The sequence below is a fragment of the Netta rufina genome (assembly GCF_964035555.1).
Source record: "Netta rufina genome assembly, chromosome: 5".
In the NCBI taxonomy this organism is placed as follows: domain Eukaryota; kingdom Metazoa; phylum Chordata; class Aves; order Anseriformes; family Anatidae; genus Netta; species Netta rufina.
Genome location: NC_140128.1, coordinates 47,801,940 through 47,827,204, shown reverse-complemented (window position 1 = coordinate 47,827,204; position 25,265 = coordinate 47,801,940). Strand labels below are relative to the sequence as shown.

Below are 25,265 nucleotides of genomic sequence, written 5' to 3'. Positions count from 1 at the left end.
CAGTCCAAAGTTTTTTTTAAATTACACATTTATGATTAGGTGTAACTAAGTCAAAGCATTGAATTGAAGGGTCCCCCTACTTTCCTACTCTTAAAACACAGAGTTTTTACTTGCCCTGTCCCTCTCTTTTTCCAATAGCTGTCTTTGAGTTTCACATAATTGTTGCTTTTTTGTTTGTTTTTTTTTTTTTTCAAAATATATTTGTGCAGCACTACAGATAAGAATGCTCACAAATTATCACTTCATTTACTTGTAGTATTTCAGAAGTATTATTTTTTTTTTTTAAATTAGTTTTAATATTTGTGATAAAAAGTGTTTTACTATCTGGTAAATTTCTGAGTTTGAAAATAAGAGACACTGCAATTGCAGTGCATTTAGCTGGAAGGCATACAAAAAATATCATTCACCACTAATGCCTGACATTTCTGGCACAAATGATGTAAAGGAGCAAACACAACTTCCCTCCACCCCATCTTTTCAAGTCGAGCTACTGAGACAGGGAAGCCAGATAATCCTAACATCCTGAAAAATAAATCCAATGCAAACACATTCAACACAGAAGCAGAGCCAGGAATAACTCATTTTCTACAACATCACCTCATTCATCATTTAGTTCTTAACTTCAAATAGTGAATGGGCTTTCTATCTTGAAACACTAGCAAGAAGGCTAGAACATAGTGAAGAGAACTCATACCATTAGTCTCCACCACAAGAGAACAGTAGGTCCTCTGTGTAAATGCTTCATCTCTCATCTTTTATGATGTTAAGGGAATGACTGTTGTTCTTCAAATTGAGAAGAGATTATTCTTCTTCAAAACTCTAAAGGCCTAAAGAATACACAATGCTCTAAAAACAGACAATATAACCAATTACAGACTTGTCACTGACAAGTCAAACAAGGTTTTGTCAAGCCAACTTTAATGTTTTGAAAATAAGTATTTGACAAGGTAACTGCATAAACATAAGACATGCTATTAAACATCGCTCAATTAAAATTAGCATTAAAATGCAATGCTCTATGTACTCTTAAGAAAATCAACTGCTGCAAAAAGTAGTAATGAAATCATTGAGGATTATATGTTTCTCCTTATCAATGAGTAATACTGAATGGAAAAGACAGCCACTCTATCAAAGAAAAATTGAGCAATTGTACCACTTATGCACTAGCTAATTTAACAGAGTAGTCTAGTTTTCATTTGTTCTGTTCTGGTAAGAAAAATGAAATCGATATTAAGTTTAGTCATCTTGTTCTTTTGTGAAATTACTTCTGAGAAATCACAATTCAGAGCTATATTACACTCAACTGCTAGAAGAATTAAGAAAAGTGGTCCGTAGACATAAAAATTTGCATAGGTTCTACCTCTTTAGAGGACAACATAGACCACAATTTTCCTACTCCATAGATCTCTCCGTGCTTCTAAAAAGGAGCTATTCCTTCACCCTTGCTTTAAGTATGATGTATTTCTCTTCTTTCAACCCTGGTAGGTTTCCCTACTTCCTTAATGGTTTTGCATTATATTCCAGTGAGGTAAAGACAAATTCCTTCTATTTCCTCTACTGCCCAAAGCCTTCAAGTCTTTAAAATAGGTCATCTTATATTTAATATTACTGAAAAAGGACCTACTATTTTTTCTCTCTCTCAGGTTACTACCATGCATTGTCATGTTTTGTCATCCACTGTGTTAACAGCTTACATGCAGGCTCTCCTCAAGTGCCAGTGTCTTGTATTACTACTGCAGGATAAGAATCTACATCTGGACACTCACTACAAAGCCAATTATGCAGGGCCACTTGTCATTTGCAACCACTTCAACAGATGAATTTAAAACAGCTCTTTTGCTGCCAGAGAAGGACATGAATATATTCAATGAGACAGGTATGTGGAGTGTTCTTATTGAACAGGAATAATACGATGAATGTTATTACCAAGGAATGTTCTGTGTGCTAAAGAGACTAATTGAACAGAATTGGTTTTCTTCCAGTAAGATTCTTATGAGGTATATGCTTACAGAAGGAGAACTGAGGCTGGACATTGGCCAGCAAGGCTCACAGTAGCAATCATGCTCACTCCAGAATGGGGGATGCTCTCTGCAACTAGCAGTTTTATTCCTAGCCCTCTGAACATTTACAGTATCTCCATCAATTCTGGCTGTACTTCAATGTGGGCTAAGTATCTTGGAACAGCTTCCGCCTGGAAGAGTTAAAGTTTCTGGTGAAATGAATGGAAACCAGTGGTCTTGTAAGATGTTACCAGATTTTGACTTTTTTTTTTTTTTTTTTTTGATCTGCACAAAACAACTTTTCCCATTGTTCTCAAAAAAACAATTAAAATTTTAAAAAGATCCAGCCTGAGGGAGACATCTGGCTCTGGTTTTGTCAGATGGTTAGAGTTTGGCAAAAATTAGTAGCAAGTGAAAATAGAAGCTTTTAATGGAAAACGTCAGACACCTTTGACAAAAGATGGCATTACCACGAGGAACTGAGAATTTTTAGAGCAAGACTGCTCCATTTGAAACAAACAAAGCCTAACGCTGCTGTGCCTCAGCTGAACTCCTGTTAACAGTGAGGCATAAGTAGAAAAGTGAAGCACAACTGCACTAAAAAAGTAACTTGATTCCAATGCAGAGAAGGAAAGCCTAAATAGAAGATTACAGAACCCAAAATATGACTACTTGTTTCATTCGCAATGGTACTCTGTATTTTTGCAGGTATAAGAAGAACATGTTTTATCCACAGTTTGGAGATGAGACCAGCAAATAAGTACTTAGAGGCTTTTATTTTAAGGAGTTTAAAGATTCCATGCTTCTTATCACTGCCACTTAATTTGCTTTTAACACTCAAACATACAGAAGTTTTAGTTTAAATGTAAGAGTCTAAAACAAAATCAAAGAAGAGTTTAACTTACTGAAAATAAGTATGCAACCACAGCTGTTTCTGCGCTGTCTGTATACTGTATGGAAGGGAGCCACCAGCTGGAAAAAAATATAGAACACCTATATTGACATTTTGAAAGACATTCTGAAAAAAAAAACCAAACATGCAGACTTGGGGTATGTTATCTCTACCCTCATGACTTATTTTTGGAAAATTTACATGCCCCAAAGATATATTTTTTCCCCTCCCAATTCTTAAGATGTAGCAAGTCCCTGAACACAAAGTAGCAGATTTACACTTGTTCTTTCTTTCTAGAACACAGGCTCTAGAATTAAGTCCTCTTAAAAGAAAATGTGCATTGGTGCTTTGTTACGATACCACTTGATATCAACAATCATTACTCACAGAAGCAAGCAGCATTCAGAAAAGAAAAAAAAACATTTTAAAAAGCAAAATCTCTTCAGTTGAAATTGTATTTGTATTGGATCTGGTCTTTGACTAACACACACTAATTTCTTGGAATGAATTTAACGTAGACAAATCACTTGTGACATACTGAATTATATCAGTGCTGTGTATTAGAAACGTGATGCAGAACTTAATGCATTCAACTTGTCCTTCAAGAAGCCATAAGGACTTCTCACAAAATCTTGGAAAGTCCCTAACATAGCGCTCTCTCACAGGTGTGGTCTCACCCGTGCTGAGCAGAGAGGAAGGATCACTTTCCTCAGCCTGCTGTCAACACTCCTCTCAGTGCAGCCCAGGATGCTGCTGACTTTCTTGTCATGAGGGTGAACTGCTGTTTCATCTTCAACTTAGTGAGCACCAAATTGCTTTCTCCAAAGCTGCTTTCCACTGGCCAGCCACCAGTATGTCCTGGTACCTGGTGTTATTCCCATACAGTACAAGACTTTGCACTGCCCTTCACTGACTTTAATCAAGCTCCTGTCAGCCTCAATCTCCAGCCTGTATAGATTCCTCTGAAGGGCAGCACAATCAACAGATATATCAACCACTCCTCTGATTTATATCATTTGCAAACTTACTGAGCAGGAACTCCACCCCACCATCTTGGCACTTCATGGAGATGCTAAATACTTGGTCCTAATATCAATGCTTCGCACACACCACTAGTGGCTGACCTTCAGCTGTGCTTCATGCCATTGATCACAACATTTTGGGATTGGTAGCTCAGCTAGTTTCTAGCCCACCTCAGCCTCCACTCAGCTTGATGAAGTAAAGGCTAGATATCTGTAGGGTTGTTATAGGAAGTCATCATGAAAGCCTTACTGAAGTTGAGCTAAACAACATCCAGTGCACTCCTCTCATTCATGAAGTGAGTCATCACAGAAGGACATCAACTTGGTTAAACATCATTTCTCCTGTAAAAATCCCTCCTTTAAAAATCCACGCTGACTACTCCCAGTCAATTTCTTTCTGAATCACCTTCCCAAGGATCACTGTGAGACTGGCTGGCCTGCCTGTATGTCCTCATATCCTTCTTTCCTACCCTTCCCAAAGATAGGAAATAATTCCTTCCTTTCAGTCCTTAGAAATCTCATGCAATTGTCATGACCTCCTGAAGACTGATCAGTGGCCTCACAATGACATCAACCTCGGCATGCATGTGTGTAAGCCCCAAGTGTTTGCTTTCAAGAAATGAGCTTTACTGCATCAAAACACTACAGTACCTCTTCCTCTTTCAGGTTGGCTGAGGCTATGATTTCTGCACAAATATTTAATGAAGATAGATGTGGGAAGACTGATCATACCAATTGCATATTGCAGTATTAAAAATAACTAACAAGCAGTAAAACACATTATCTGATGTGTAGAATGCTGCACAGAAGGCAAGGTGAACTTGAAGTATGAACACTAAAAAATGGGAGCTTTCTGCCAAAAGTCAAAGCACTGTTCTAACTCCAGTCAAGAGCTGATATATAAACATAACTATACAGATTAACACATCAAACACACCAGTGCCCACAAAGGTATTTCTACTCAATTAGAGCAGAAAATCCATAGTCAGAACCCCAGTAATATTAAAATACTACAAGGATACTACTGCCAGCTGTTCAAACAAGTTATCAGCAAGATGACAACTTCAGGTTCACTCAAATAGCAACCACTGAAATGATTTTGCAAGACACTGACCACAAAAAACTAAACGTACTTCCTTTTGCTTATCTGCTTACCAGGATAGCCTTCCAGACTTTGCCTCACATTGTTCACAGTAGGATAAACCTTCATGGAGGGAAAAAAAAAAAGTTAGCTTTAATAATGCAGCTTTAAATATATATGCTGTCAATTTTCAAGTAAAAAAAAATCTTAAAGTAAACTTGTTACATGCTACTTATTTCCAATGTTACAAAATACTAAAAGCTTAATTTTTCAGAATAAAGTTGCACTTGACTTAAAAATTAGCACCTAAGAGACATACCAAATGGACCGGAACATCACATTTAAGGAGAGTTGTCACTCTGCTGCCTGCGGCCACCAGACTCTCCTGGAACTCAGAGCACAGCCATTTGGACTCATCAGCTCCCATTGATCCAATGCTTGAAAACTGTCCAACAACAGGCCAAGACTCCTGTGCGGGTACTGATGAAGCATGCTCTTTCAAAAGCTAGTGAGGAAAATTAAAACAGTAACACATTCAACAGGAAGAAAGCCTTAAGAGCTTGTATTCACTTCTGAAAACAAAGATTAGCATTCGTACTATCTAACTTGGCAATTAAAAAAAGTCATCAGGATCTCCAAGTAAACCAACTGCTCATTTAGAAGATCAAACATCACCAGTTTTATCCAAAAGCATCAGAGCCAACCCTTAAATTACTGGTAAAAAGAATTTTGGGAGCTTTTCCTAAAAACAGGAAATACAAACTTCAGACGTTAAAAGTCTTTTTATATATGGTGGTTGTTGACCTTCAAATTCTCACATTGTAAAGCCCCAGATGTAATGACAGGAAAACCAGAACAATTTAAATGAATTATTTCAGTTTTCTTCTCAAGTTGTTCTTAAGCTGTGAATGGAATTTAAAGTCACATTATAACCAGATAGATATAAGCATATACTAAATTTTATGTAGTAGCAACCTCTCCTCACTCTAGGTAGGGCACTTATGCCTAAAGGGGTTCATTGTAGCATTACCAGTCATACCTATGTTGTTATTAAAGAAATTAATCTTAAAAAACAAACAGTGACAAGAATTTTATCCTTTACTTTTTTTCTGGTTTATTTCATTTTCATTCAGTGTCTTACAGGCAAGAAAAACTATGCAGGTGACATACATCAGACAGGGTATACTCTACCCTTGAGAGGAAGTCCAAAAGAGTAGGTTTGATTTTCAATACAAAGTGATAAATTGATATTTTATACACCACTGAAGTTTGCCATGGACAGTACCAGAATTTCTGGATAATACCATTAAAAATTCAGCATGGAATTTTAAACAAAACCACTTCATCAGGAGATGCAGAATGAAAATTCCCCAGATATGAGAAGCATTTAAGTAAAGTATTTCACGTCACCTGTTAATACTGAAGACTGAAAAAGAAGGAACCCTAGAAAATCTTGATATGCAATATTGTACAATTAATTACTATTGTAGCTTATTTAAATAATTCAGGGGGTTAAAAAATTCTAATTATTTATTAAAAATAAAAAGTCAAGATCTTAAATATAGAAGAACAACACTAAAAATCTGACTGAAAGGATAACATCAGCTGTACACAAAGTGTTTTTTTTTAATTCCATGTTTTTGGCTAGATAGTTAAACAAAAATACTTAATTTTTAACAGTTAAGTGAATTAAACAAGCCTGATCCCTGCATGCAGGGAAGTCTTTATCAACACCTCATTCCCCAGAAAAAGCCTCTGAAAAAGGCCATGTTTGATACCCAGTCACAGAAGGCTGGATCTTGATAGCAAACTTTTTACAAATGTCAAGAACAGATAAAGTCATTTAAGTGATGGGGCTTCCTCAGATATCTCTAAGGGCATGACACTTCAGACAGCAAGCCGAGTTTGATAATAGAGCTCAGAAACATAACATGCAAGACCTACACTGCTGTAAATTGCAAGCTTATGTTTTTTGTTAATTTAAACTGTATCAATTTTTTCAAATATTACAGAGCACAGCTGGAAAAGCTAAAAGGAACTGAAGAATGCTCTGAAAATACACTTACAGTTAAAATGATACTAACAAAAGAGGTTACAGTTTTAGTACCTTTCTGAGCCTAAGATGACCCCACTTTTCTTTATCAATACCTTGATATCGTCCAGGGGTAGAACCAAGCAGATAAACTCTACAGAAAGGAAAAAATACCAAGTTATTTGCAGCTTTGCTACTCCCACAAGAAAAAAAACATACAACCAGTGGGAATCAAGTCAATGGGAAGAGCTACTTTAACACCAGGAAATGGAAGGTACTGCACATCATAGCAGAGGGCCATGTCTTCTGTTTAGGATTACAAAAATAAGAACACCAAGCAATTAAGTACCATATATAACAGATTTTGAAGTATTTTGGTTTGTGAAATTTCAAGATATGCTAATAAGTTTTCCTTGCATAGCTCAAGTAGTATTTAATATTTCACTCAGGACTTACAATATGAAGAAAAGAAGATTTCCAGGTATGTAACTATTAGAATCCTGCGTGGCTGTCATGCACCACCAGGCTGATCTATAGCAGAGGCATGAACTGTACCTGTTTCTGTGCACAAAACCGCAAGAGACGGGTATAGTCAGAAGTCTTTGCCAAATGAGAATTATTTGCACTTGATTGGGCATGTAATTTTGAGTAAAGCCAATCTACTGTTACATACAAATCAACAGGTTTAGGTAAAGATTTCATCCAGGTACCTAACAGCTCAGAAGCAAAGTGCAGCTTTTTTAAACTTTCTAATAATGGTTTAGTAATCTTTTTGACTTTGTCCTGAGAACGGAAACTTGCCCAGAATCTTCATTTAAGAAGCTGTTCCTCATTGCATCTCTATCCTAGTTCTATCCAGGAATATCCCTACATATTTTATACAGCAAGGAACTGATCCACATCCTAGGAAGTGCCTCTTTCCTAAACCATGCATAAACTCACATCAGCTAAGGCTCACCTGACCTGTCCAAGCTGAAGCTCATCAAGTGTACAAAAACAGAAGCTCAGGTGAGCTCAGCTCACTATAGGCTACGCCTTTCTTTATGATCTTGTAAGATTTTATCTGAATGAAAAAGGCACGTCATTTTACATATTGAGCTAGATATGGTTTCAGTCTCTATGCCCAAAAGGTCATTTTCAGCTTTTTTTCCCCCTGAACATTTCTGCTAGCTTGCAGAACTATTAAGTTGCCAAGGAAATTTATTCTTTCTGAAATTACTACTGTCTTTCTGTAGAAGCGCTAGATGTATCTATTAGATGTGAATTAAATGAATGCGATTTTTTTTTTTAAGGTAATAATAACAGTGTAATATTAGAGAAGACTGTTTCAAGACAAGCTATGCTATTGCTCAACATAATATAGCATATTGCACACAATCTATGACTAATGGGCCAAATTCTACACATAGATTAATGGATCAAGCTCTGTCTTAAAGTGCAGAAGCCTATTCTTAATACAATCCTCATTACAATAACCTTTGCTTACATGATCTCTCATATGAGAGAATCTAATACAACTCTTTTTTCCCCACTGTTAATTTTATTGGAGCAAATACTTAACCCAGACCAACTTAAAAGAAACCCCATGTCCCCATCACTTAGGGCCACCTCTGTCAAGTTACTGTTGATGCACTTTTTTCATGTTTATTAGACTAGAAGTTGATTAATTCAACAGTCTGCATAAAAGATTTAAAGGGAACTCCTTACAAAGCAAAATGACAAAAACATTAGCACATACATACTTAAGTGATAGTTTATCCAGAAATGAGTGCTTCTGTGTTTTGTTTTTTTTTTATTAAAGCTGAGAATATCTGTTTTGGACTACATGGTCTTCAAATTCCAGAATGAGCAGCTCATCAAGTCTGTTGCTCCATTGACAACTGCCCATAGTCAGACCCATATTTGAACTGTTAATCCTGAAAACAACTAAGGTTAAGGAACAAACTTGTTGGCTAATAGATGTTAGCCACAGAGCCTTAAATAGGGGGAAGAAAGCATGCAAACAACTATAAACAAAAAATACAAGAGATACCTTGTCTCTGATAAGTCATGTTCTTGAATCACATCTACCCATTCCTTGAGTGTAGGAGCATTGTAAGCCATCAAGTAACTTATCAGGTCAGATTTAAAGTTAGTTTCAGATTCACCAGCAGAACCAGCTTTTCCCTGAGGTAGCCTTGGATATAAAGGGCTTAGCCATATTCTAAAAACAAAGGCACAAAAAGGACACCACACATTATCACAAGGTTTTAGTAAGTCATTAAAGCAGATCTGAAGGTCCTAAATGACTTCTTGACAGATTTAGTTTACTGTGATGCTACTGAAGATAACGCAACTTACCATTGCTTTACAACTACAGAATCATCAAGTCTTATGGTCAGTACCACAACACCAGTAACTTCAAACAAAAACAACAAATGTAAACACATTTACCCATGCAGATGCTTACAGATTTCTCTACTCTTAGAGGCCAAGCTTAGATTTACTGACCAGTTAGCTTTCCATCAATACTTTCAGTATGAATAGAACACTGCAACACATTCTAAGTTACTGGTTTTGTAGAGACATAGAAAAAATCCTATTAGAGAGCCTGAAAGTTCTATATGGCTTTAAAATTACCTTATGGTAACTTGCCTCTCCAGAATTTCCATCAGAATAAAATGGGGTGGGTACTGTACAGGGCAAAACCATCTAGCAGTTCTTCCCAGTCACACATTCTTATAGCCATGAAAGCCAAATGTTCTGCAGTGTCAGCTCCACAAAAACATTGATGTTATCCTTTGTAATTCAGGAGTCAATAAAACATACAGGATCCCGTGACCCATCATATTGGTAACATTTCATATTACTGAAGTGTGCATGAGCTAAAAATTATTTTTCATGTTTGACAAGTAGGACAACGTTAAGCACCCCATGTAAGTATTTTCATGCCTTCTTGGCTTTCTGAAAAGCTGGCTGTCAAAAATACTGAAGCCATCCCAAAGTAAAAGACTTAAAGGCAAGAAATCAATGGCTGTACCTCTGCCACTCAAACCTTATAAGAACTTGCTTCAGACAAGTGAAAAGCCTCAAAATCTTGTCATATTTATTGGTAGTAAGATGGTATCAAGATGACGGTGACATCTGAAAGGCCAATTTCAAGTCATTTGACTAAGAAATCTTAAATCCTAGACTACTGTGGAGCACTAACTAAAAATGCTCCCAGAAAAGGGTCAAGAGAACAGAAGGCTGTTATATTAACGTTATAATAGTATTATTAATATTTCACTTAGTCCTAGCATAATAAGAGATCTGATACTAGTCAGAGTTTAAAGTAACAGTCAGCTCAGGACATGAATTTTATTTACAGTAGAAAGCAACCAGAGATCAGGCCTTGACAGCTACCACCATTCTAGATCTATTTTTATAGATTTTTTTAAATCTTAACAGTGTTAAGACTTGTAGCACTGGATGATCGTATCTACTGTCCTGTCTCCAGAAGTAGCAGATACCTATGAAAAGTATTAAACTTACACCTCCCCTGGGACTGTCCAAGATTTCAGATGTGTAAAAGGTGAGCAACTACTCCATCTCAGGAAGCTACTACCTATTTTTCAGTATTCTCACATGGATTTTGACTCCACTTCCCTCCAAACACATTTAAATTTTTAATTATCTGGAGCATCCTTTTGCAAGGAGCTCACAGATAAACTGCATGCCTCAAAAAAAAAAAATCCTTTTCCTATTTTTAAGTGATAACTTCATTTCATGAAACCTAGTGTCTATTGGAAAACTATCCTCAGCCTCTTCCATATCATTCAATGTTTGAGATCTTATGGTTTATTTATAAAAAGGAATAAAAATAAAAAAAGTCTTCAGATTGATGTATGACATCAAGATATATGTACCTCAGAGCTGATTTTGATGAACTGCCTTGTACACAAGCTAAAAATGGCTGGACTTGCAAAAACTGAATAGATTGACAGATCTTAGCTAGATTTGATAATCTAAAACTGACAGATCCTTAGCCCTGACAATGTGATTCCTGTAACAGTACTGATACATTTCACAACATCAGTCTGGCACAGAGCTAAGAATCGTTGTTGCCAGTGATAGCACTGAGCAAAGAACGTTTACAAGTCTCTGCTACAGGCATCTCATTTTCCCAGTGAATACTTCCGGTATCTCAAAATAAGTAGTCATGAGCACATAGGTATATTTCTAAATTGCATCAGAAATGCTCCAATGACTGTAAGAATGTCCCTCATTTCTCACATCCTCAGAACTCCCCAGGGGAGAATTCCATACTACCTACTATATAACAGATCTTTGCACAATTTAAAGTACAAGGATTATCATGTGTTTATTACGTCATCAGGTCAGTTGAGCTCCAATTGCTGATTATTTTCCAGTAAAGACAATAAGGCCTAAAATACGTATTTCCAGTTGTTTTGACACATTAGTCAAAATGATTCAGTGACTTAAATTCTCTTTAGTACTTACGTAAAGCCTGATTTTCAACATATTTGGGTGTTCAATGACAGGAGGAGTTGCATATCTAGCGCAACCAAGAAAACAGACCTCTAACACAGAGCAAGCCATACAAACTGACAACTCAATAGCAAGTAATCAAAAGACCTGCTAGAGATTGTTACTTACCCCTGAGTTTTCTGATGCCAGTCATCAGCAATAAGATTGGATGTATGTATCACAACTCGAAGACCTTCTTCATATAACAACAGCATCATTTTCCTTAAAAATAGAATAACACTTGATTTGCTTCAAGCACACTGAGTAGGAAATAACCTAATAACTCTCTAAAATGCTCCAAGAAGATCAATTTCAAAAGACTTATTCTGTTCTCCATAAAAAGTAGCGTTGAAGTGTTTTGCCCTACACACATGCCAAACTTGCATGTCATTAAACTATTGCTGTGTATTGTCAACATCATGATTTATTCCTGAGTACAGCTTCATATCTCCCGTGACTGACTTCCAAAAGCAACAATGAATCCTTTCAGAACAATATTTGCTATGTTCTTTCAAATAAAGATATTACTTTGCAGATAAAAAAAAGCTGTATTTTATAAGAGAATTGTCAAAATGATTAATTCATAAAAAGCACTGGATTGCCCTGAAACCAGAAGATCTTCACAAAGGTCTTCACTGTACAAAATACGACACTGAATCTTTTCTTACTTGTTGCTTGCAATCTATGATATTCCATCTGTGACACTCCCACAATATCAAACTCAAATTTTCCTTTGAAAAAAAACCAAATTCAGTAATTGCTTCCAGATTTTTTGCAGTTGATGTAGACAAAGAGCTGTAAATTAGTGTTCTATCCAACCTACCAACGGCTGATAAAGTCTGCATTATACTTTTGGCATCAAGGCATGAGGTACTAACAGCCAATACCTACAGTTCACTGACTCCAGTTGTGTGACTGGCACGCCTCATCTTACTTCATTTGTTTCCTATCAAACAACAAACCAACCTCTCACTTATAAATACAAAACAATGAAGGAAATTTATCTTTAGGACTCTGCAATTTTTCTATGAAACCCCATTTTATAGCTTTAAAATAACTCGCAGATACATGAAATAGAGATATACAACATGAAAGACATCACTTTCAAATTTCATCAATATATTAGGCCTTTCCTTCAGAATTCTGTCTTCACATACAGTAATAATCTATCTTTCTGTTCTCTAAGTACTTTCTGACATTAGATTCTAGTTGCTACACTGAACGCAGTAACTGCATGTATCAGCTCTAGGGTCGTCTTTAGAAGGGGAACATTCTGCTTCACAGCTGCTACTTACGTGTGGTGAGTTCCAAATGCAATATCCAGTTTAGCCTACAAAATGAAAGAGTCAATCATTAAAAATTGCTGTTGTGCACATCTCATATGCAAGAATGTTAAAGGCGGAAGGGTGCTTCATATTTAGTTTCATTTCACTGCTCTCTAGTGGACAGATCACAAAATACGTTATCCTCTATCACCTTTAAATATACTAATTGCTAGAAACTGTATTATAAGTTGCAGTGAAATTGTTTGCTGGATCTGCTACAACAAAATTTCTTTACCCAGCAATATTTTCAGAAACAATCAGCCTTGCAGAAACAGACCTAGGGATCCAGAAACCAGTAGCGTTCCCTTGCAGAAAAGGAAACTACTGATAGGCTGCACTAGTGGGAGCATTGCTAGCAGGTTGAGGGAGGTGACCTTTCCTCTCTGCTCAGCACTGCAGAGGCCACAACAGGAGTACTGTGAACAGTTCAGGGTTCTCCAGCACAAGAGAGCCATAGACATGCTGCAGAGTCCAACAGAGGGCCATGAAGATGATGACGGGACTGAAGCATCTTTCCCATGAGGAGAAGCTGAGAGCTGGTACTGTTCAGCCTAGAGAGGTAAAGACTCACATGGGGATCCTTAAATACCTGAAGGGAAGGTGCAGAGAAGATGGAGGCAGGCTCTTTTCAGTGGTGCCCATGGACCAGGTAAGAGACAACAGGCACAAATGGGAACACAAGGGTTTCTGTCTGAACACCAGGAAGCGCAGGTGACTGAGCACTGTCACAGACTGCTCAGAGAGACTGCGTAGTCTCCCTCCTGAGTGGCCTTTAGAGCCATGTGGACATGGTCCTGGGCACCCTGCTCTGGGTCGCCCTGTTTGAGCAGGGGGTTGAGTCAGATGGCCTCCAGAGGTGCCTTCCAGCATCAGCCATTCTGTCATTCTGAAGCATATAACTGTCACAAACAGCTTAGTGGCTGAAGAAAAGGCCAGAAGCCAGGGACAGAAATGCTTTTTTTATTCATTGCTTTGCTCTTATCAAGAAGGACATTTAAAACACTATTTCTAGGGAAAGGATAAAACACAAGTTACAGATGTTGAGAGAACTTTCAGTCAATGATGGCTCCAACATTGTGCCTAGTTAACATGAGTAGAGCAGATGTAAACATGAATATTTCATTTTTGGGTACTGGCATAATGGAATGCATGGGCTGCTGGAAGTACATGAAGCAGTACAACCAAACAGGAAAGCCATCACAAACACAACTTGCCCCTACTACTTGGGAATGACTACGTTGCCAAGTCTATCATATGGGATAGATTACGCCTGAATTCTTATGTGTGAAAAAATTATATGCAAAACCATGAATTTGTTGTTAGAATATTTAAACTCTGAAATTAATAAAAAATTGGTTACTAGTCTACCACTTAGTGTAAACACATGATTAACATAGCACACAGCAGCCCAGAGATCTTGCCCTGATTAATTTCAACCAAAGGATGATGAAAATATCAGTTACCTGACAGAAACTAATGTTGTCAAAAGGGCGTGCTTGTGCAAGCAGTTCAGCTTTGGATTCCCTCTTCTCACCATGAACTATCAACAATGGCTTCTTCCTGAAATAAAGTGAGATTACTATTAAAACATCAAAAGAATTAGCAATCAGCCCAAACCAGCTTCTGATGTAGCTGTGACTTCTGGTTCCTAAACCCAATGGCCCATCAGAAAGATGGCACTAAATTCTACATGCCTAACTAACTGAAAAAGACATTAACTACCATATAATTCTACGCGAAAGATATTAGAACACTTTAATAGAAAAAAGAAAACAGGAGGTGTATGGAGAAAATCAGACTTGAAAATAAAAACTAGTAATACAGGATCTTGTAAGGAACTCTTGTCTGTATAGCTAGAAATACAGAAATAAGATCTCTGAAGTACTGATATAGCGAATGTGGATATAAGAATTTATTATTTACAGAAAAGATTGAAACAAAGGAGAAGCTAGGTTTATTCTAGCAGTAGTTTCATTTTTGCTTCCTAATACTCTGTTCTACTGAGTGCTGTAAAAAATACAAAACAGGAACAAAAACTGTTATAAGTTCACTTCATGTTGCAGGTTGCCATTATCAGAGTAGAACTTCGAGGAAATAAGAACTACTTTCACGACAATATCCAGCAACTCCAGGCATTACATAACATCCCAATCATTTTCACACTGTTTTCTTATGCTCCTCCTATATTCCCTCCTTCCTCATGCATTATCTTTTTCTTGGGTCTGTAAATTGCATGGCACAGGGGTTTTTGTTCCATTTGCATAGGTCATCTACTACACTGTAGTACTGGTGCACAGTGGGGTCTTCTAAATGGTGACTAATAAAAATCAGAAACCAGCCGTACTGAACTCTGTCCATTTAATACTTAAAAAAAAAAAAAAAAAGCAAGAAATCAATAGAGAAATACAAATGTGGAATAAGTGTGAAAGGAAAAAACAATAGCCTACACATACACAATCAGAAAATAATTTCCCAGGGTAAGCAAAAGCTTATCATTCAATTGTAAGATGAACTCACATGAACAGAATTTCTTGCTATTATAGATGAAATTGCTATTATTTCACCTTTGGAAAATAAACATACCTGAATTCCTGTGGATACTGTCTAACGAGCCATTCCACATCTATGCAGTAGTTAAACTTGTGCATAAAAAAAGAAAACAAGCTCATGAAAAAGAAAACAACTGTTTGTCAAAACAATGGAATACAACAAAAATGCATAAAGTTATTGTTCATTACCACTTATATCATACAAATGCGCAACGATGCATCATAACAAACAAAAACAGTATAAAAACTTCAAACAGCATGTTTTAAGAACAAGTACATTTTTGAATTTCAACTCCTTTCTTTCATGTCTCTTAATTCAAGGACAAATTTGAGTTTTTCAAAAGAATGCATTAGTGTTCATAAAGTTCAGCATGCACACAAGAAGAATCACATATGCACGATGTAAAAGCTGCAGTGCAAGAACCATCTCTTCGTACAGGAAGAGCTTCCAAGCATTAACAAGAATATTCCTAGATTGTTCCTAGATTGCAACACACTTATTTTTAAATCACTTACAATTACATAAAGATGCATTTTTCAGTTACACATTCCCAGAATGTGAGATGGTCTTATAAACAATTTAATTCTAAGAACATGGGATTATTTTTATATTTCATAACACCATAGAAAGGCTTGGGTTGGAAGGGACCTTAAGATCACCCAGTTCCAATCCCCCTGCCATGGGCAGGAATGCAACCTATTGAATCAGGTTGCCCAGGACCTCATCCAACCTGGTTTTGAACATCTCCAGAGATGGGGCCTCCACAAACTGTCTGGGCAACCTGTCAACCTGTTCCAGTGCCTTACCACCCTCTAAGTGAAGAATTTCCTCCTGATCTCTAATCTAGATCTCCCCTCTTTTAGTTTAAAACCATTCCCCCTTGTCCTGTCATTGTTTGTTTGCTCCCCTCCCTCCCCCAAGTTGCTCTCCATCTCTTTTATAGTGTCCATTAAGTACTGAAAAGCTGCAGTAAGGTCTCCCTGGAGCCTCCTCTTCTCTGGGCTGAACACCTCCAACTCTCTCAGCACACCTCCATAGGAAAGCTGCTCCAGCCCTCTGATCAACTTCATGGCCCTCCTCTGGACTTCAATAGATCCACACCCTCCTGGTGCTGGGGGCCCCTATGTGGATGCAGCGCTCCAAGTGGGGCTTCAAAAGGGCAGAGCAGAGGGGGGCAATCCTCTCCCTTCACCTGCTGGCCATTTTTGATGCAGTTGGCCTTCTGGGCTGCAAGCGTGCACTGCCAGCTTATAGCAAACTTTCTGCCCGCTAAAACCCTCAAGTCCTTCTCTGCAGGGCTATTCTCCATGAGTTCTTCTCCCAGCCTGTACTCCTGCATGGGACTGCCCCAACCTAGGTGCAGCACGTTGCGTCTCATTAGGTTCACATAGGCCCACTTCCCTAGCTTGTCCAGGGACCTTTGGATGGCATCCCTTACATCTGTTGTATTGACTATACCACTCAGCATAGTGCCATCTGTGAACTTGCTGCAGGTGCACTCGGTCCCACTGTCTGTGGGATTTTGTCACTGATAAAAGCTATTAAACAGTACCGATCCCAAGACAGTTGAAAAACATTTAGGGTTCCCTCTGTATTTTAATCAAGTTCCCTACTAGCATCAGCTATATGACAAACATGGATTATCAGGTTTGAGGTTAACAAAGTGAAATAAGCAAGCAAAGTAAATCTGACAAACAAGAAACTCACCTGAGCAGAAGATACAAGAGTCCCAAAAAGAGGAGACAAAATATCTATTAAAAACATTAAGACATAATTGAGTAAAAAAGTTCAAGTATGCATTCTGCATCTTGACTGGTGTGATAACTACAACATGAGTACCAGACTGTTCACACTTAGTGCAGCAAACATTCACAATTAAGTTTACTGACTTGAATATTAAAGTTCCCAGTCCTGCTGTGATGTGACTATGGTCTTACAGTTTTAAATAGCATTACCCCACTAAAGTAGAAAGTCAAGTGCAAAAACTCATTAGGAAAGAGACTAAGATCAGATGGAGAAAGAGACACTGAACTCCTCTCTTCCCTGTACAGAGGCCTTGAAGAACTGTGGCAGGCTAGAAACCATAAGTGGAAAGTTAAAGACTTACCTGTTGCAAGCTGTTTGTACTAGTACTGGCAGCAGTTCCAATTCTCCTCCTTTTTTTTTTTTTTTTTTCCCTTTTTAATTATTTTAAGGGGAGAAAGGAAAAGAATAACAACTGCCCACAGCTTTGTCTGGTACCCTGTCAATCAACACAGGTAGACAGACTAGAAACTTGAACCATGTGAGGGCTACACAGCAGACTGATTGCAGAACATGTGTATCCTTACTGTATTTTATTTATGGGAGCAGAGTGCTAATCAGATTGAGCATTGAAAACCCTAAAAACTGAAGCACAGCAGCAACTTGAAAACATATACTACAAATGCGTTCTAATAAAGACATGATATTTCATAATCCATCTCCATAGAAATGTTTTTACAGGTTAAACTAAAAAAAAAAAAACACAAAACAGCCTCTGCACCAGCTCAAGGAACCACCTAACAAGAAAACTACCCTTAAGACTGGCCAAAAGCCACAACGTGTTCATGAGGTAGGTAAAGATGTACAACAGTAATGCAATCGAGGTCTTAGACACCAGCCTGCATTCAGTAATAACTGATGCTCCAAGGGGGTGTGTAGGGTTGAGGCACAGCTACAATCTAGTTGTATGCAAACAAATGATTAAAGAGCCACATGAGGAACTACAGAACTTTCCTAACCTGTTTTAATATCTCTGTGCAAAATCCCCCTGTAAAGATTGCTTTTGTTTCAGCCTGGTGACCTAAGAAATTTTTCAGAATAAGGAGATGATTGCAGGTGCACATTGCTTTTTCCCCCCTTATATCAGCTATATAACTAATTTTAGTTACACAGCATAAAGCATCAGTATCACATCACTGAAGACTGCTCTATTTTGACTTATGCTCATTTCCAGCTGCACTGAAATGTGAACCCTAGCCATAAAAACCCACTAGTGGTACCTTCTAATGTATCAAGTAACAGTGAATTAGTAGGTCCAAACCACTCCGTAGCATGAATACAAGCACAAAGGCAGGTAACAGCCCATTCCTGCAACATTCACATTCAGAGTATCAAGCCTCAGTTACACCATGGGATTTGGGCATTTAAAAATATCCACAGGCTATAAGGAACTGTTCTCATGCACACAAGCACCCCCGAAAGCCCACTTCCACAAGAGTCACTTGCTCACCTTTTATGTGCAAGGCTCCAGAGTTATAGCTCTGCTCAATTCCCGTGACTTTAGTGAGAAAAAACCTGAACGGGTTCCCTCCGTTCAGCAAATCCCAGGTATCCTGGGCTTCACTGGGTGCTTCGTTATAGTCCTCTGCTTTATGATTCCCCGAGTGCTCGTCTTTGATATGATTTGGAGGCAGCTCTTCGGGCGCATCACACTTTTCTTCTTTCAGCCTTTTTTGGGGGGCACTCTTCTCTCGGTCTTCGGGCTCTTCATCACTACTGGAAAGACACCAGCCCAAGCCTTCCTGGGTCGCTCTCTGTTTCTCTGCGGGAGGCGTTTCTGGAGCGAGACTTTTATCGCTGAACTTCACCGGAGAAGCTTTTCTCTTGTGAGCAGCCTTCCTGGCTTCGGAGCAGGGGTACTGGGGCCCGCTGGCTTTGCCCGGTGCGGCGCTGAGCAGCGCAGACGTGGAGGGCTTCTCGCCGTCCGAGTTCTCCTCGGTGCTCTCATCGCTGCTCGACACCGTCCATTTGCCGTGCGCGCCTTCCTGAAGCATGGTCCTAGGAACTAGAAATAAACAGAAATCGCGCGTTTTTGCTGTGCTCAAGGCTGCTTCCCTTCCTAGACTCCACCGGCCTGTTACCATGACCTTTGTTTTGTTTTTATTTGGCAGAAAGCTCGCACAATTCCTAACCTCGCACCTGGCTTGCTTGCCCCGCTCCCCGGGACACAAAGGAAGGCGGGCACAGCAGCGGCTGCCAAGCAGGCGGCGAAGGGGGAAACCCACACGTGGAAAAAGGGCCGGGATAAGGGCGCCCCCAGACACGCATTTAGGATGCCGAAGGAGACGTCCCCGCACCACACAGACCCTCACGGACCCCCACAGCCTCGCTCACCCCGCCACCGGCCACGGCACCCCACAGCTGCCGCCCGCCCCTTCCCGTTCCGGCAGCGCGGTGGCTTCCCCCGGGCCCTAGCGCCCGGGCCTGAGAGAAGGAGGAGATGAAAGAGGAGGAGGAAGAAGAAACCCAGCCCCAGCTCAGTCCTATGCCTCTTGTCAGTCCCACCGGGAGGCCCCGAGGGCCCTTTCCATCTCTGCCATGGCCCCCTGGTGCTGCCCACTCCACAAACCGGGCACGTCCCAGCCGGCCGAATTAACCTCATAAATCGTCACTTGAGCTCCGTGCCGGCTCAGGGCAGGTGCGGGATTTGCATAATCGCTCGTTCAGCTCGGTGTTAATTACTGCAGCTGAAGTGCCCTGCTAATGAGATAACTGCATGTCGACTTCAAGGAGGGAGTGGGAGGAAAGCAGGTGTAACAGTAATCAGGGACAGCCTGGGCTACATCAAAGCGTGTTCCGCCCAGCGGACTGAACCGTCCCCGCGTTTGGCTCTCATTTATTTTATTCGAAAAATAGTAGTGAAGTTTCAACTCGTTTAGGTAATTTTACTAAGACTTTTCTACAGGCTTCAGAGGTAATATTGCATGTGGCATTGCTTCCCCAAACAACTTATGGGTGTATCCTCCGGTACCAGAAGATCCAATGATTTATTACTAACCCTGGCTGAAGCTCTTCTGGGGGAAAAACTCTTAGGAAAAATGCCCATTTCTACACGTTTTGTGCTTAATCTCTTTTCTAAGCATAGATTATGGAAACAGTATTTTTTTCTAAAAGTTCTTTAGAAAATTTGATGGCTCCTAACTACACTTGCTTTCCAGTCTCTCAGTCCTACATTTCCTGTCTATACAGGAACTTCAGTGAGAAATCAAGCATGCCTGCATATTTCAAGAGTAAACATCCTACTGAAACAAATTTAACATGATTTGGTTTCTAGAAGTCCGTACTGATATCTTCTAAGTTTACAAAAAGGCTTTTATTAAGCACATAAAAAATGAGGAAAATGTATTTCAACAAAAATTTAAAAGTAAATTGACTAGGTGTAGTCCTTCAGCTACCATAACAGAGTTCTGACAGAGATGGGACTAATCTTCACTTTTTTTTCTTTTTTTTCTTTTTTTTTTAACACATAGTTCATTCAGCTAGTGAACTAAGTGAACTATTTTATTTTTCCCATAACAGTCACTCTAAGTAAAAAATTTTGGTCATGTTTATTGGTTTTTAACCCAAATCAATTTCTTTCTGCAGGTGTTTGAAGTGTGTGGTGAAGATAACAAAGGCTATTTAAGCAGAGAGGAATTTAAAGTTGCAGTAGTGCTGTTGTTTAGTTACAAGCCCTCAAAGGTGTGTATATATATATTTTTTACTTTTATGTTTTGAAGAACCGGTCTATGTGAGATCCAGCATATATAGACGTCTTGCTACTGAGAACGCTGTTTTCTGAAGGGTCTGTACAATTTAATTGTGGTAAACAGGAACACCTATAGTTTTTTAAAGTGATTTTGTTATCTGGGGATATTTATTTCAAAAGAAAATAATGAAGTACTTTCCTGCTGAGAAGGTATCCTATAGACTGTGATGAGCAGAGGGATGCGTTGTATTTATTGCTTAAGAGATTAAGTCAAAACTATTGTGTTTTATTAGTAGTATGCTCCATTTCTTTACTCAGTGGTTTAACTAGGTGTGAAGATGTGTGTATCTTAATAATAAACTGGTATTCTCAAAAACACCTATTTCTGGATTCAAGTGAAAGTGGGACGTGTTTAATCATGACTTCTCTAATATATATCTTCCTCTGTATGAAAATCTTAACAAAAGAAAGGTTTATTGAGAGGAATCATGTATTGGGTACTCCATACTCATAGGAAGGTACGTGATAAATTGTTTGACTTAATGCAGTTCAGGAAATTACATTTTTACTCTAGTACTGTAAGTGATCTCAGAAAGAATATAAAGAACACATACAAGAAATAAATACATGTATGTCAACAACTTTGTCTTTCTCATGCCATGACAATACAAGCTTGACCTGTATGTTATCATATATATTTAGCATAGAAACTATGATTCATCTTTCTTCTGCAGTTTCAGCAATATTCAGGGGGTTACTTGTGAATGATTATGTATTTATTTTTTCTTCACATATTTTCAGACAATAGCCTAACAAAGTCATAGATAAAATTATGTATATGATTATTTAATGTAAAAACCATAGAAATGTTTTATTTAACTGTGAAAGCAATCATCTCTGATACATTTCAACTATGAGTAAATATTTTCCCACAGAGCTAGGGTCAGATCTAAAAATAATTTAGGCTTTTAAAGTGAGATTTAACTATTGGATTCTGAATCTGAAAATGCTCAGATTCCCCTTATCTGTCTTTCACTGTCTGTTCTTACATTTGTGTTAGAATTAGCTGTTTTTCTGTTATATTCTCTGAATATAACAGGAGTACTCAAAGCTTGATTAAGGCATTCAAACAAGAGGAGTTTGTGTGTAAGTCACTGATGGCTCCTTTATGGGAAGAGAATATAAGTAGAAAACTCCCAGGCAGAAATGAGGTGCAGGTTTAGTTATTTCTTCTTGTAAAGGTGCCAAGTTACACCTGCTATGTCTCTAGACAGTGTCATGACCACCTGGCTGTAGACTATTCTGTCTGTGCAGCTGCACAAAAATTAATTAAAAACACTTGTTCCAGGTGTGATTCTGTCCTCTAGTGGTTTTGCTAGCTCCTTAAGTGGTCACGGTTCCAGCAACTGTTGCTTTTTATCCAGTGACTGATTAGTGTAAAATACTAAAAGCTCCAGGTAGACAGGTACTTCTCTTTGTGCCTTTCACTAACTATGGTTAACTATGGTTCATGGCTGTGCCATGCTTTTTGCTGATGGCTGTGCATTGTGAGTACTCCCTTCGGCATTTTGGTTGTTTTTAATAAAGTTATGAGAAACAACTTTTTCTGTGCACCAGATACGAACCAAATGGAGGTCATGGCCCTAAAAATTAATTGTTAGTGTCTAGTTCTTGAGAATATTATTGTGCATTTTACCTTGTCGCAATTATTGAAATCTAGGACTAAATAATAGCCCTTATATTTCTTTAGAAGTCATAAAGAATAGCCCGGACAAGTAGAGTACTTCCAACAGCTTTTCCAAGAGATAGGGAATGGTGTGCGTATGTTACTTGTTGAGGCAAAACTGTTCACTCAACTACATTGCATACTAACATAATTCTTTTCAGTAGAAATGGCATTTATTTAGCATCACTAACTGCAATCAATCAACCGCATTTATAGTAAATTGCTTCTTTCTCTTTTGGTCATGTTTTCATTTATTCTACAAATTAAAAGTTATTCTAATGTTACCCACAAGATGTCAGCAATGAACTCCTTACTGGAGGAAGTAGGACCTGAAAATAAGAATCACATTCATACTTCACATGCTTTTTCAAAATCATTCATTGTAATTTAACAAAATTCTATTTTTTTTTTTTTTATAAAATACTGTAATTGTGTGCTTATTCAAAGAGATTCTGAGCTGTCTACTGTTAAAATTAAGCCTTCTGAGAGAGGTAACTAGAAATATACGAAAATGGAAAGAGGTGAGCCTGATTTTTTGATTGATACTAGATGTACATCTGATATATTTATCAGCACATAGGAATCATCATTTCTGGTAACTAGTAGCATTTTGGGGTCATGCTTGGGTGACAAAATACTTTTTTTTTTATCTCTGGATGCTTGGTTAAGTCATCCCTTTTTCCCACAGAATATTTTAATTGATCTAAGGTGTGCCATGTTTCAACACCCATTCAGCTAGCTAACTGCACATTCAGACATTGTTTCAGATGAAAAGAGGGCACTGCAGGAATAGTAGCCATGAAAGCATTTTGTTTTCCAAGCTGAAGTTTCACTCACTGTTCTACATGTTACATTCAGATCTAAATAAAAGAGCTTAACACTGTGCCTGGGTGTCCAGTGTCCAAAAAAACACCCAGTGTTTTCCCTGACTGAACTCCATACCTTCACATCAGGACACCTGTAGCTCAGCATCTGCTACTGATCAAGAAGCCAACAGCAGAACACCTTGGCATCCAGAGTACAGAAAGGCAATCTGAGCTCAGGGCTGCTCACTAACTCCAGCTGCTCTTCTGGCACATCTTATTAAAGCTTTCTGAAAAGGACTCCCATGTCTATTTGCCCAACACAGGCTGTGAAAAGTATTGCAGGCCAAATGGACTATAGGCTTAGGTTAACTGGTCACAGCATGCTTGGCTTGTCCGTTCTCCAGAATGGACTGTACTTAGCTGCCAAAGCCTCGTCTACTCCCATTGAAATGTTTCACTGCTGCAAGTATGTGCAAGCTGGTATTCTAACAGCATAGATGCAAGAGCTTGGATTTGTGAAAACAGTCATGCTAAAAAGCAGTATAAATACAGCCCAAAGTGGAGGTCTGTGCCTTTTTAGATATACACTCCCTTTTTGTTCCTTAAATTGTTCAAAGATTTGCCAGTAATCTCTCAGTCAGTTCCTAATATAGTTCTGAAAAGTCAGTCTGATTGTTTTCATCAGGTTATTTAGCTTTAAAATCTTAGCTTTAAATCTTTTCTTAAATGGCATAGATGATAACATAATATGTACTACTATGAAATGAGCATTTAGTGAAGTCACATATTGTTCATATAAAATGGAAATCATACAGGAATCATTCAGATTTATCACTTCTGTAGAAAACCACTGTGTTATATCTTCTCTGTTCTAGGTGGAGGTGGATGCAGTAATGTCTTCTGTGAAACCAGAAAATTCAGGTAATATAAGAACACTAATCTGTCGATGATCTCCACTCATTTTTCATTCATAAATTTTAAAAAATAAAATAAAAATCTGATGCTTGCTCCCTAGAGTTTTGAAAAAAATGAGGTAGATTAATGATAAATGAGCTGACCATAGCTATTAAAGAGGATTATAGGATTTAATTTAGTTTTGGAATATTTTCAGTGCTTATGTGTTAAATTTAACTTGGAATTCATTTGCTTCTCAAAGTAGCATTTCTTAATATTATATAGATCAGTGAGAGAGAAAAACAATTAAAATATTGGTGTTTGAGTTGGTAAGTAATGAAAAAGATTTTCATTTAAAAAAAAAAAATCTTTTCTTTTGATACTGTTCCACTGTTCACCTGGGCAAATAAATAAGTCTTACAGCACAGTTCAATAAGTGTTTCTTTCTGTAACAACATCCCCATTCATATAGTTCTGCTTTTTTTTTTTTCCTGGTCCTCAACCTTATCAGTGGGGCCATGTGGCAAATTGTAGAGATTTTAGAGATTGTACAGATTCTTGTAAAAAATAAAAGTTGTGGAAAAAATGGTTGCTTTCATCAAGAAGTCCCCTCATCCGATTCACCACATGGCCCACAAGAATTTGTATCGATACATTTGAAGGGTGGTGTGAGAGCTCTGTCTCTGTTTTGTATTGATGCCAAAACCCATGTTCGTTAAATTTCACCCTTACTTTCAAATTTTTAGTTTAAGCAAAAATAGATAAAGGCTTAACTTGGATTTTTTCAAGATAAAACCCACACATGAATGCCTGAACCAAAATAAGTGAATGAATACATAAAGATAGACCATGGATTTGTCAATGTCTAAATGGTTTGAATATTCCGTTAACGTGACCTTTTTGTGGGTTTGAGATAGCTTTACAGCCTGCTATAGTA

The 25,265-nt window shown here is 38.2% G+C and overlaps 2 protein-coding genes across 4 annotated transcripts in view; one reads left to right on the top strand and one right to left on the bottom strand.

Annotated features, from left to right (window-relative positions):
* TDP1 (tyrosyl-DNA phosphodiesterase 1) overlaps positions 1-19,411 on the bottom strand; it is a 42,044-nt gene extending 22,633 nt beyond the window's left edge. For 2 of the 3 annotated variants that reach the window (XR_014618458.1, XM_084287363.1), the window contains exons 1-12: positions 19,347-19,376; positions 18,665-19,212; positions 17,119-17,162; positions 15,445-15,500; positions 14,325-14,421; positions 12,832-12,866; positions 11,666-11,758; positions 9,060-9,230; positions 7,103-7,181; positions 5,315-5,500; positions 5,070-5,118; positions 2,906-2,972 (exon numbers count right to left, since the gene is read on the bottom strand). Coding sequence is in view for 2 of the 3 variants with exons in the window: in XM_084287363.1 (XP_084143489.1) it covers positions 2,906-2,972; positions 5,070-5,118; positions 5,315-5,500; positions 7,103-7,181; positions 9,060-9,230; positions 11,666-11,758; positions 12,832-12,866; positions 14,325-14,421; positions 15,445-15,500; positions 17,119-17,162; positions 18,665-19,208 (1,421 nt within the window). In the remaining variant the exon portion in view is untranslated. Of the gene's footprint in view, positions 1-2,905; positions 2,973-5,069; positions 5,119-5,314; positions 5,501-7,102; positions 7,182-9,059; positions 9,231-11,665; positions 11,759-12,831; positions 12,867-14,324; positions 14,422-15,444; positions 15,501-17,118; positions 17,163-18,664; positions 19,220-19,346 lie in introns of all 3 variants that reach the window. The other variant, XM_084287364.1, reaches the window with a different exon arrangement.
* A 243-nt stretch (positions 19,412-19,654) lies between these two features.
* The window catches only part of EFCAB11 (EF-hand calcium binding domain 11), a gene marked incomplete at both ends in the record, with an annotated part of 59,310 nt that continues 53,699 nt past the window's right edge, over positions 19,655-25,265 (top strand). The window contains 3 exons of the mRNA XM_084287993.1: positions 19,655-19,708; positions 20,800-20,895; positions 24,310-24,355. Coding sequence (XP_084144119.1) covers positions 19,655-19,708; positions 20,800-20,895; positions 24,310-24,355 — 196 coding nt within the window. The remainder of the gene's footprint in view (positions 19,709-20,799; positions 20,896-24,309; positions 24,356-25,265) is intronic.